This window comes from Ctenopharyngodon idella, chromosome 11, assembly GCF_019924925.1.
Source record: "Ctenopharyngodon idella isolate HZGC_01 chromosome 11, HZGC01, whole genome shotgun sequence".
NCBI classification, from domain to species: Eukaryota; Metazoa; Chordata; class Actinopteri; order Cypriniformes; family Xenocyprididae; genus Ctenopharyngodon; species Ctenopharyngodon idella.
In genome coordinates, this window is record NC_067230.1 from 23,933,909 (window position 1) to 23,945,958 (window position 12,050).

At 36.0% G+C, this 12,050-nt stretch overlaps 1 protein-coding gene across 1 annotated transcript; it reads right to left on the minus strand.

The window, feature by feature from the left end:
* Positions 1-180: 180 nt before the first annotated feature.
* Positions 181-10,719, minus strand: man2b1 (mannosidase, alpha, class 2B, member 1). The gene is made up of 22 exons (XM_051911906.1): positions 10,558-10,719; positions 9,819-9,921; positions 9,457-9,630; positions 8,764-8,957; positions 8,550-8,682; positions 7,681-7,826; positions 7,377-7,576; positions 7,168-7,288; positions 7,002-7,080; positions 6,817-6,926; positions 6,380-6,487; positions 4,764-4,880; positions 4,477-4,659; positions 4,160-4,257; positions 3,650-3,892; positions 3,447-3,548; positions 2,707-2,794; positions 2,394-2,474; positions 1,817-2,038; positions 1,573-1,722; positions 649-745; positions 181-555 (listed from the first exon to the last, which is right to left on the minus strand). The coding sequence occupies exons 1-22, from the start codon at positions 10,693-10,695 to the stop codon at positions 446-448; spliced, it is 2,997 nt and encodes a 998-aa protein (XP_051767866.1). The 5' UTR covers positions 10,696-10,719; the 3' UTR covers positions 181-445.
* Between the last annotated feature and the right edge of the window lie 1,331 nt (positions 10,720-12,050).

Here is a 12,050-nt window from a genome sequence, read left to right on the forward strand (position 1 = left end):
CAGTTTATGACTGTTCATTACATTTATTCCACAGTTCATTCTTTAAAAATGCATCATTTTCATATGAAAGGCACGGTTGAAAATGCAATCAGAAATATTGCACAAATGAATTTCAGGAGATCTGTGTTGACAGGATGCCCCACAGTCACTCACCAAAACTGTTAATGAAGAAATCAATACTTGTAGATCATATACATCTTTATGAACATATGGCACAGTACAGTTTTAAGAATATGGATTTTTTTGAAAATTTCAAAAATTACAAAAAAATTCATGATACATTTTTGGTCACTAGAACCAATTCTAGTTGTATTATGTCTGATGTAAACAGAAAAATCAAAATCTTTTATGCAGTGTAGTTCAGCTCTTAAAGAATCAGTGCCAGGCAGGGTTTAGATACTAAAATGCTACAATCTGATTGGCTCTTGGCAGTGATCTGTCATTTTTACAGTTGTCGTACCCTTAACAGAAAGGTACGGATCTCCATTGGCTTTAGTGTCACTTCCCATGGTGAAGGGTCTCTGGCACTGAGAGGAAGGGGCTTTGAATTCTTTTCTGAAAGACAAACACATCAAGAACTTTAATTAAATATTAAAGTTCTTTTTTTTAATATGAGTAATTAACATTTGTTACCAGAGTAATAGTTACCCGTGTTCCACTGCAGGCGGTTCATGTCGTCTTTCCATTGATTTGCTCCTAGACTCATCTCAGATGCTCCAAGCACCTCAAGAGTAGAAAACAGCTTCTGCACAGACAAAAGAAGAAAATTTATCAGTATTAAAATGATTCATTATCTGTTTTTTTTATTACTATAAGAATCTATAAGGCACTCAATATTGAACTGACTATATTTACGTATAGCACTGTTTCAAGTGCCTTACTGCTTCTTATAAAATGATCAATATATATATAAAAATGTTAAATCTATTAATTCGTGTCATGCCAGATCCTTTACATTTTGGACCCCAAGGAGATTCCAGGGACCTTTTTCATCAACTGATGACACGTATCAAATTGTGTTATATTACCTTGGCATTAAATTACAGAAAATGAGTTAATGCTGCTTCGTGAGTAATTGCAAATATGACATCTTTCTCTCTTCTGACCAAATGGGTAAACGGAATGCAAAAATTATATTTGTTGTAGTTTCTGTTCACCGCTATAGAAGTTTGCACAACTATGTTGACTTCCGCTTCTGAGAATACCGGAAATGTGAAGGCTTCATTGAATGAGAAAATGTATTTATTTATTTTTTAGAAATGCCTATTCTTAAAATAGAAAATCTTGTTAATGTCTTTTGCATTGCATTACTGAAGCTGAAAGCTTTCAGTTAGCATAAGAGCCCAAGCTAAAAGATTAGCCAGCTAGCTTAGCGCACAAGAAAGATCTTTCAAATAATTAGGACAATTTATCAAAACTGATAAATTGCATGGCACCAGAACTATCAGTTTTATCAAGTAGAATTGTTTTGGATGTTTGTTCTGATTATGTGCAGCCTTTGTTCCCTATGAAACACAATCAGTGTTTGACTACTGGAAGTGTGTAGGTGGGAATGAAAAATGTCTGTGTTACCTGTAGGTTGACTGTAACAGGCTGTGAGTGTGCTTTGCTCTCTTTGGCCTGGTACTGATGTTCCAGCCTAATCAGAACTGAGTCTTTATCCCACTGAGACAGTGTCAGCAGGTGAACAGCAGGGGGCAGATCAGCCTGAAGCCCAGAGAACTATGGGAGAGAAAATGTTCAGTCATCTAAAAAGAGTTTAAGCTTATAATAAAGGAACCAGTTCAGTTCATCTATCCACTGATTCTCTACAAACCTCCAGTTTAGTGTTAGCAGGAGGTGTGCCGTCCTGGAAGGAGAGCAGGGGTTGGAGCACCATGCCCTGTGCGAGGGGTCTGTGGACATCTGCAGCCATGTCTGGAGGAGTGAGAGCCAGCAACAGACGTCCTCGGGCAACTAAACCATGTAAAAAATCTCCCGGTTCAGATAGAGGCTCTCCCACCCCCCTAAAATCATCATACAGCAGTCTCCTGTGCAGCTGAGAGAGAGCTTGATTAGCTATTAGCACATATGAACTTGTTCTGAGTCTTGTTTATGAACATTTACTTGAAAGTTTGTGAAATTTCAGATAGAAGTATTGTAGAAAATATATCCTAATTTGAAATTATTTGCCCTAATTTGAGAAAATTAGATAATGAACACAAAGAAAATTACGCTAATTTTTATGTTTATTTTTCATTTTTAACTTAATTTAGATTTTGTCCTCCTCTGTTCAGGTTTTATTTTCTGAAAATACACTGTACTTTCTTGTATTAAAGCCAGTAAAGCATTTTTCAATTGAAGTGAACTGAGAGAGAGATTGACAGAGAGAAGGAAAGATCATTTCATTTTACCATGATTTCCAGAGAGCCGTTATAGATGCTGCTGGCCCCCTGAGAGCGATCGGTCACCACTGTTAGCTGACGCTTGTCATCCTAAATGCACACAAACATATTCGATTTCTTGATATGTTAGAGCGGCTCAAGGCTGTTTTTGAGAATCTGAGTGATGACAGAAAGCGAGGATGAAGACAGGGAAATATTAAAAACTAATGAAAGAGAATATGTCAATGTAAATAAAATTAAATGGAGCCTACAATATACAAAGTAATAAAAAAATATACACAGCATTCCAAAAAAAAGACAAGAAAGCTGACACGACACTTGCCTTGATGTAAGCGCGAGAGTTGATTGGATAGTAGTTTCCGGCGACTGGCTCTGTCTGCTTCAAATCCCATGTGGGCCGATAATCTTTCCTACAATGACAAATCAACTCCTAAGATTATTTTCACAAAAGCTGAGATACATTACCGTTCAAAAGTTAATGTTTTTACAAATGTTTTAGAAAGAAGTCTCTAACGCTCACCAAGGCTGAATTTATTTGATAAAAAAAACCAGTAATATTCTAAAATATTATTTCAATTTAAAATGTTTCAAACATTTAAAAATGTAATTTATTCCTGTGAATTTTCAGCATCTTCAGTGTCACATGATCCTTCAGAAATCATTCTAATATGATGATTCGCTGCTCAAAAAACATTTCTTGTTATCATCAATGTTGAAAACAGATGTGTTGCTTCATACTTTTGTAGAAACCATGATATTTTTATTCAGGATTATTTGATTATTAAGGATTAAGTTCAAAAGAACAGCATTACTTTGAAATAGAAATCTTTGAAACATTATAAATATCTTTACTGTCACTTTTGATCAATTTAATGCATCCTTGAGAATTTTATTTAAAAAAAATCTTATTGACCCCAAACTTTCGAACAGTAGCGTACATGACAAACAACACAGCAATTAAAAGAAAATTTCTACAGCAGTTAAAGGAAAATGTGATATCCAACTTCTATAATTTGTCTTTTCTTTCTCCATTTCTCCATTTCAATCCTTTAATCTCCTCACCGTCGCTCTAAAACCTCTCTGCCATTGGAGTCAGTGTAGAAATATCCAGAGGACTCGATATCGGTGTCAAAACGAGTGATTACTTCTTTCCCTAATCCATCCCTGAAAAGAAAAAGAGTACCGATATTCAGAGAAATTACTTTCATTTTACAGCAAATCCTTGATCCAGGGAACTGTGTGTATGTGTGTGTATGTTGACTCACGAGACAGGCACGGGTCCCACGGTCCATTCCAGCTCCAGTTCCCTGCGGTCCTTGTACAAACGGACAACCTGAGACACCCACGGGCTGAACCACTGCGTCACCTCTTGAACCACGCTGGACACCGTAACTATCTGTATTTCAGCAGTCTTGTTAATGACGAAGGGGTCTGATGAATTAGGTCTGAAGATGTAAGCCCCCGACGGCTGCGTGCTCTCCTTGTTATTCCCAGCGCTTGCATTATACCTACAGAATCACAAAAAACACACATTACTCAATATTTTTGTTATGATTTACTTTTTTTGATATTATCAAACAAGGAAAGGGAAAAAAAGAGATTCAACACAGATTCACATGTAAAATGTACAGTACTGAATCATTACCATACTCAAATTTCTTTCATTATAGTGTTAGAATGGTACATATCCAAAAATCATATAAACAAATCCAAAGGTACATGGTATAGACAGACACTGGAAGGGAGAGACTGATTCTGAATCAGTCTAAACTGACCAGTAGAAGTTCTGAGTGAGTCGAATGGTTTGCTGCGTTTCCAGGTTTGTCAGGCTGCTTAACAGACCTGTGGAGTCGTCAAAGGTCACCTTTAAGAACTAAAACACATACAGAAGAATAGATTTATTATTTATGCTAACTGAAACATGAGCTAGTGCATATATGCAGTTTTAGGGTAATTTTAAAAAATTTCAATAAAAAAATCAGTAGAGATTTTGCTACTGTACATTATTTCCTTCAAATAAGAAAGTTATTTTAAAATGTAATAATAGTGAGGATTTTAATTGAATAGTTTCCAGTTATGCTGCTCCATTTACCTTGTTCTGAATGGAGCGAGTGGCTGTCGATTTGGAACTGGATGCTGGAGGCTCATCCTGAACCATGGAAACGATGTACGTATTGTAGCCAAGAGGAGGAGCTTCAACCTGGAAAACCAGCTCACCTTTGGCATAACCCCTGTCCCGTCTCACTTCCTGTGTGGACTTAGACAGTGGAACCACCTGACCAACAGCAAAAAATGTGGAGAGAGATGAGGAAATGTTATTGATTTTATATCATTAATGTAATACATTCAGACTTAAGTGATGCAAACACAGTTTCCAACCTGACTGTCCACTGCTTTCCCGTTTGCATCAGTAACACTGTACACTGAACCATTGACAGGCAAACGAACAGGCCAGCTTACAGTCCTGCCCAGAGGATTGTACACATTCATAGAGAACTGAGAGAGATTAAGAAAAAGAATGATCAGAATTCAATAATGAATGTGCCTTTTATTGTATGAATTTATTTACTGAAATCTGTGTATTAGAGCTGCACAATTCTGGATAAATTGAGAATCGCGATTTTTTTGTTTCAAACCGAGATCACGATTCTTCCATGATTCTTCTTTTTGAAAATGCAGCGATTCTTTTTGAGGAAACTAGCTATTCTTTTTGAAAATGTAGAGATTCTTTTTGAGGAAAGTAGCGATTCTTTAGTAGTAGTGATTGCTTTAGAATAAATGTATCGATGTGATTTGAGTAAATGTACTGATAGATTTTGAACAAATGTATCGATGATTTTTAAATGTAACAATTTCTTTTGAATAGAGCGATTCCTTTTGAGTAAGAAAAAAAGCGATTCTTTTTGGGAAAAGTAGCGATTCTTTTTAAAATGTAGCGATTCTTTTTTTAGGAAAGTAGCAATTCTTTTAAAGAAAAATAGTTATTCTTTTTTAGGAAAGTAGTGATTCTTTTTAAGAAAAGTAGCTATTCTTTTTGATGAAAGTAGAGATTCTTTTTGAAAATGTAGCAATTCTTTTGTAGGAAAGTATCGATTCTTTTTGAGAAATGTAGCGATTCTTTTTAAGAAAAGTAGTGATTCATTTTTAGGAAAGTAGTTATTCTTTTTAAGAAAAGTAGTGATTCATTTTTAGGAAAGTAGCGATTCATTTTTAGGAAAGTAGCGATTCATTTTTAGGAAAGTAGCGATTCTTTTTGAAAATGTAGCGATTCTATTTGAAAATGTAGCGATTCTTTTTAGGAAAGTAGCGATTCTTTTTGAAAATGTAGCGATTCTTTTTGAGAATGTAACAATTATTTCTGAAAATGTAGCCATTCCTTTTTAATAAATGTAGATTGTTTTTGAGTAAATGTATCAATGCGTTTTTTTGGGAAATGTAGCGATTCTTTTTGAATAAATGTAGCGATGCGTTTTGAATAAATGTATTGATTGTTTTTGAATAAATGTATTGATGCGATTTAAATGTAGCAATTCCTCTTGAATAAATGTATAGATGCATTTTAAATGTAGCAATTCCTTTTGATTAGATGCATTGATTCTTTTTGAATAAATGTAGATTGTTTTGTAATAAATGTATTAATGCCTTTTAAATAAATGTAGCGATTCTTTTTGGGGAAAGTAGCGGATCTTTTGGGAAATGTAAAAGTAGCTATTCATTTTTTTTAAGGTGCGATTAATTTTGAATACATGTAGCGATTCGATTTTAAAAGCAGCGATTCATTTTAAATAAATGTAGCGAAACAGTTTTCTCAAGCCAACATAATAATAATAAGTTTAAATTGTAGATCAATATGTTGGCTTTCTCAAGTGTGTGATTTTGTCAAAGGTTTAATAGACAGGTGAATTGTTGTCATTTAGGAATTAGATTGCGTCAGTGTTTGAATCGAGATAGCGATCTTTTAACGATTAATCATGCAGCTCTACTGTGTATCGTACCTTATGGCTGCTTTCTGTGAGGGGACACACACTTATGTTGAGATTCTCACAGAACACACGTGGAGCTTCAGAGCCACTGAGAACAGCCAGAGAATTACCAACCAGCACCTTAAACAAGAAAAGGGACAGTGGCAAAAACATTTGTTAAAATTCATTTATGAATGTTGTTTTGCAAAATCTTTTTTTTTTTTTTATTTGTATGCAAATATAAAATATTTCATGCCAATAAAGCACACTAAAATTGACAATAAGAAAAATAGACAGTGGGGAAACAGACAGAAATTTGAATGTAGAAATTTGAATTGTAACAGCACACCTCTCCATAATAAGCCATACGATATGCAGCAAGCACCACTAATAATGGATAATGCTTAGTTAGGTTTACCCTGAAACAATCTGACAGAAAGACATACAGAATAAATCTTTTATCTTTGTACCTCACAATGTGCCCAGCCTGTAGCCAGTCTCCTGGCGTAGTCATTTGCCACATGCTGTTTCTCTGTCCCAGACACAGCATCATGATGTTGGGCCACACCCATTGCCCTCTCTGAGCAAAAGGATACAATTTTAAACACACCAAAAGCCAACAGAAATGATTCATTTACAACAAAAGTACACTTACTCATAGTATCACTGTCCCCTTCACCAAAAGGACCCGATGTGGACTTGGGCCCGCCGAGTACCTCCAACTGGTTGCATGTCTAGAAGAGCAAAACCAGACATTACAGATTTTAAAACACTGCAGACATGGATTTTTTTTCCCCAGAGAGGAAGGTTTTGGGCATCACCTGTAGTCGGCTGTTGCTCAGTCTCTCATATAACTTCAGTGCTGGCCGACTGGTAAAATAACCCGTCCAGAAATCATGAGCATCATCAGCATAGGGGAAAAAATCATCTGTCTTCAGAGGCCTATGATAAACAGCCGAGACAGGAAAATGTCACAAGGAACATTTGAGAGATATCCTTATAAATGTATTATCTGTATATGCACACTAACCAGGTGACGTTGGCTAAGTTGAGTTCCTGCAGGTAGCAGGACGGTGTAGAATAAAGCACGTTCACCTTGCTCCCTTTAGCTTGCAGGGCATTTACATACTTGATCAGCTTATCCATGTTCTTGTACCAGAGATTGGCATTCTCATACTGGAAGTCTGAACCCATGGTCATGATGATGTGGTTTGTCTTATAAAAAGTAGCCTGGGAACAGAAATCACTTGATGGCACCTCCATGCTAATCACAGACACATAAACTTTACATATGATTGACTGGACTGAGCACTGCTGCAATGCTGTTTACTTACCTGCATATAGGAAGCGTTGAGAAACTTCTGTACTATCTCATTCACATTGTAGTCCTCAAGGTCTGGGTCGTCTCTTATGGGAGCATCATCACATAACTGGTCCCAGCAGAAGCCCTCAGGAGGGTTATAGCCATTGGGGAGAACGCCTTTAGAGATAAAACATGTGTTTAGTCATTTAAAAGAACTAATATTCACACTTCCACATACTCAACACTGTGTAGTTGTTTAAAGGGAAAGTTCGCCTTAAAATGAAAATCATTTACTCACCCTGGTGTTGTTCTAATGCCGTATGCACTTCTTTCTTTTATGGACCACAAAAGGAGAATTTTCAAAAAAAATGTCCCGCTCGTGTTCGTCCATATAATGGCAGTGAATAGCGACCAGCATCCAGCTTTTTAAAAGCTTGAAGTGCGACAGAGTGAACCGTGATGCTAATAAAGAATCACAAAGGCGCACATCATGCAGCCGTGCACAGCAGACCAACGGCCAAGGTCATTACATTTCAGTTTGTTTTTCGCCAAACCCTATTGTATGACCCCTGAACACTTGGAATATACGACACGCGTCGCATCGGACCATTCTGTAATACTTTTTTTTAAAAACTTGATGCTGGTCGCTATTCACTGCCATTATATGGACAAGAATATATATGGGTATATTATTATTTTTTTTTCCCCATATATTTCTTTCATATATTATATACATTATATTATATTCTTTTCATATATTATATCATAAGTATATTTCATCTTTTTTTCATATATTTCATATATATGAAAAAAATAAACAGATCATGCACTATGGAAGAATTTGAAAAACTGAATTTGGATTATTAGACAGCATAAAAAAGCATGTTTACAGATTAGTACCTGTGAAGAGATCAGCGAGAGGTGGCGTCAGGCTTTCACTGGCCCTCCAGAGCATTTCCATCTCTTTGGTCTTCATCCTGTGAGCCTTGTCCTGGTAGTCCAAACGCCCAAAGAAGAAACCATCATAACCCATCTGTAAAGAAAAGGGGAAGAGTCGTCAGCACCACTACGCCACACCGACCGTTCATAGTCTCATATATTATGTTATGATTACCTGAGCAAAAATGGAGGCGTGCTCTCTGGCATGTCCGAACGGGTCAATGTGCCAAGCCACCCGGGGGCGCCCGCACTCACCGAAGGTGTCATTCAGGAATCGCAGCCCCAAAGTCATCTGATCTATGACAGCGCTGTAGTGCGTGGTGGCCTCATCGCTCATGCACCAGCCGCCGTTTATGAACTCAAGACGACCTATGAAAAAAGAAAGTGAATCATTTTTTTTTTACTTTGAATAAAATACTTTTTTGGAAAAGATTCAGGGTGTGAGGAAAGTATTTTAGTACTTTTTACATCATTTTACATTTTAAATACAATGTGTTTTATTAATCTTTTCTTAATTATTTTTATATTTGTTTTATCATCTCAGACATCCTTAAATATGGAAAATAATTATAAAGTTTCAGGGTGTAAGGAAAAAGTATTAGTACTTTTAGTAATATTTATTACACATTTTTAGCATAATTTAAAAAATTAAATCTGTTTTGAAAATTATTTTTTGTTTTTTATTTTTTTATATTTTTATTTATTAGACATCCTTTGTGCATAAAGATGAAAAAATATTGATTTGGTGTAAGAAAGTACTTTAATACTTTTAACACTTTTAACATCACTTCACTTTTTTTTCTTTTTTTTATTACTAATCCTCAGGAACATTCACAGTCGCTGACCCAAAAACAAATGCCCTCCTCACCCTCATTGACCAACTGAGTTACAATACGGCGTGTGTTCTGGCTCTGTTGCTTCCACCAGCGGTAAAAGAAGGCCGTCTCTACATAGATGAAACGTCGGGCTGGATCCTTTTGTAGCTGATCTATCACCGAGTCCAGAATATACTGAACACCTGCATGCTGGATGTTGTTTCGGTCTGAAAAAATACAATGACTTGAATTATGGTGTGAGGTTAAACATTACCACTCCAATGCGGTGCCATATCATATGACAAGCAGCACATAAGTCATATGCAGAATATGGACAGTCACATGAACAATGTGATCTACTACCATATCAATGCATGTTACGAACAACAAACGCTTGACATGAACAGAACTTCACCTCCATAGTAGTACTGATCCACAGTCTTGAGCCAACCAACATCATCATGTGTGTGAGGAACCAGGTGGACGTTCAGCATGGAAGGCTTTGTGGCTGGACATGACTGCAGAGATCCAAAAAGGTCATCAACAGTGGAAAGATACAACAATTCACCTAAGAGATTCACTTCCTCATTCTACAATTGTTTTCTTTTTACTTTACTGGAAAATAAAGCTCTTTTATGCATCATTAGAAAATCGCATGTGCCGAAATCGCATGTTTCAGAACTTACTGTACATAAAGAGAACATAAAGAACATAAAGAACATAAAGAACTGGGTCAAATGATACTTTAAACTGAAACGAAAACAAAACAAAGTAAAAATAAGACCATAAACAAAACGCATTTCTTGGTTGGTGCACATCATTCCCTTAAAAAAAACGTACCTTGGTGATGGCGTCAGATCACAGTAGTACTGAATGATAATTACCATGGTATTATTATGGTACTACCATGGTACATGTCCAAAAACATGGTATTGCCAAGGTACATGCCCCAAACACCATTGTATTATCTTGACTTAATGTCCAAAAAAGTACAAATGTCCAAAATAATTACTACCAAGGTACTTTTTGGTACGTTTTTGTTCTTATGTATATTTCCCTCAGTGGCAACCTAAGTTTTTACATTTACTCAAATCTCTCTTAAGGATCCTACAACGAAGAACTTCAAAATATTCACTCAGTAAGCCCAAACTCACCTTATAACCGCAGATGGAGTTTCGACCCGTGGGTAGAGAAAACACAAAACAGAAAAACAGCTGGAGCAAAAGACTGATGTGCAGCGCAGCCATGATGAAAGCAAAACTACGATCATATGACAGCCGAATTTGTGTCATGTCACGTGACTTCTGTTCCCATAGCTTACAAATAAACAAAATAAAAGTCCTTAAATAGAAGTCTTTGGTCAGAAAAAAATAATAATAATAAAAATCTACAAAAATACAGGACTACTGAGAATTAAAGGAATTAAAATATTATATTATAATATATTATATTATATTACTATGAAACATGGTATAACGTGAAAATCCAATATAAAAATTATTTAAATCTTGATTAATTTAAAAAAAAAAAAATCAAATAAATATAAACCATTTGTTACCATCTGTGTTACTCGTATTAAAGGAAGGAATCTTTTACAGCTGTGGTTTGCTGCCTCATCTGTCTGCGGCTGGGACCATGATGACCTCACCTTTTATCTACTTAACTCTCCCTCACTCCTTATTTCCTTCCCCCTCCTTCACATGGGTTTGCAAGATCACATACCCCCATCTATCTACTGCCTGACTCCCATTACAAATAGTTAACATTCCCCAGACCTGAAGAACCATGGATAAAAATCTTCAAAAACTCAGTCAATCAACAGCAGGCAGAGAGGTTTTTAAAAACATTTCAGTCTATATCAGTAGATTTTTTGCACCTCATATTAAATATAGATTTTTAAATTTCTTTCTTTAAGTTAAAATGAGAAGCTGGTTATTGAAGGGCTTATCATTCTATAAGTTGAAAAAAGATGACTCTGGTAGGACATTCATGGTAGGGCATTTCAAGCATTACGTCATAAGTGCCTCTAGCTACACCTTTAGAAGTCATTCACCATCATCTCAAATGTCAGACTATGTACAATCAAAGGATTTACAAATTAAAATATTCAATTTCATATCCCCTACACAGAATGACTCCCTAGCTCTGTGGTTATCCCTCCATAAGTGTTCATGAAACTTTGAATAAATTGTTGGAAAACCCAAGAAAAGCCTACAAGGCTGTTCAGCATGAGCCCAAGAAAAAAGATCTGCAGGGAGCCTCTGTGACTAAAGTCTTTGTTCACACTTTAGTCTCTTCATGAAAAGACAAGCTAAAGGATGAGCCACATCGAAAGGAATCCAAGATCATGTTGCTGCATAGATTTTCACTCAAAGTCTTAAACTGTGGCAGTCGTATCTCTGTGAGGAATCTCTGTTCTTTGTACAACAATGTAGAATTGGTACAATTAATCTTTAGGTCTAGACAAGCAGTGACATTAACTAGCCCTATCATACTGTGCTTGTGTCTGAAATGTTATTACGTTTCCTTTTGTCCTGAAGAATGTAATGCATTTTTTTTTTTTTTTTTTACAAAATTCCATCTAGCAATCTAACCATACCACCAAACCTGTTCACAGTGTTTTGCCTCTTTGTCGCCATCTCTGTTT

Bases quoted from the DNA above. Each gene is read 5' to 3' on its own strand.
- man2b1 (XM_051911906.1), bottom strand. From the start codon at position 10,695: ATGACACAAATTCGGCTGTCATATGATCGTAGTTTTGCTTTCATCATG. The intron at 9,922-10,557 runs GTGAGTTTGGGC...GGATCTCTGCAG, and splicing joins ACTCCATCTGCGGTTATAAG to TCATGTCCAGCCACAAAGCC. The intron at 2,795-3,446 runs GTGAGGAGATTA...TTGTCATTGTAG, and splicing joins AGAGAGGTTTTAGAGCGACG to GAAAGATTATCGGCCCACAT.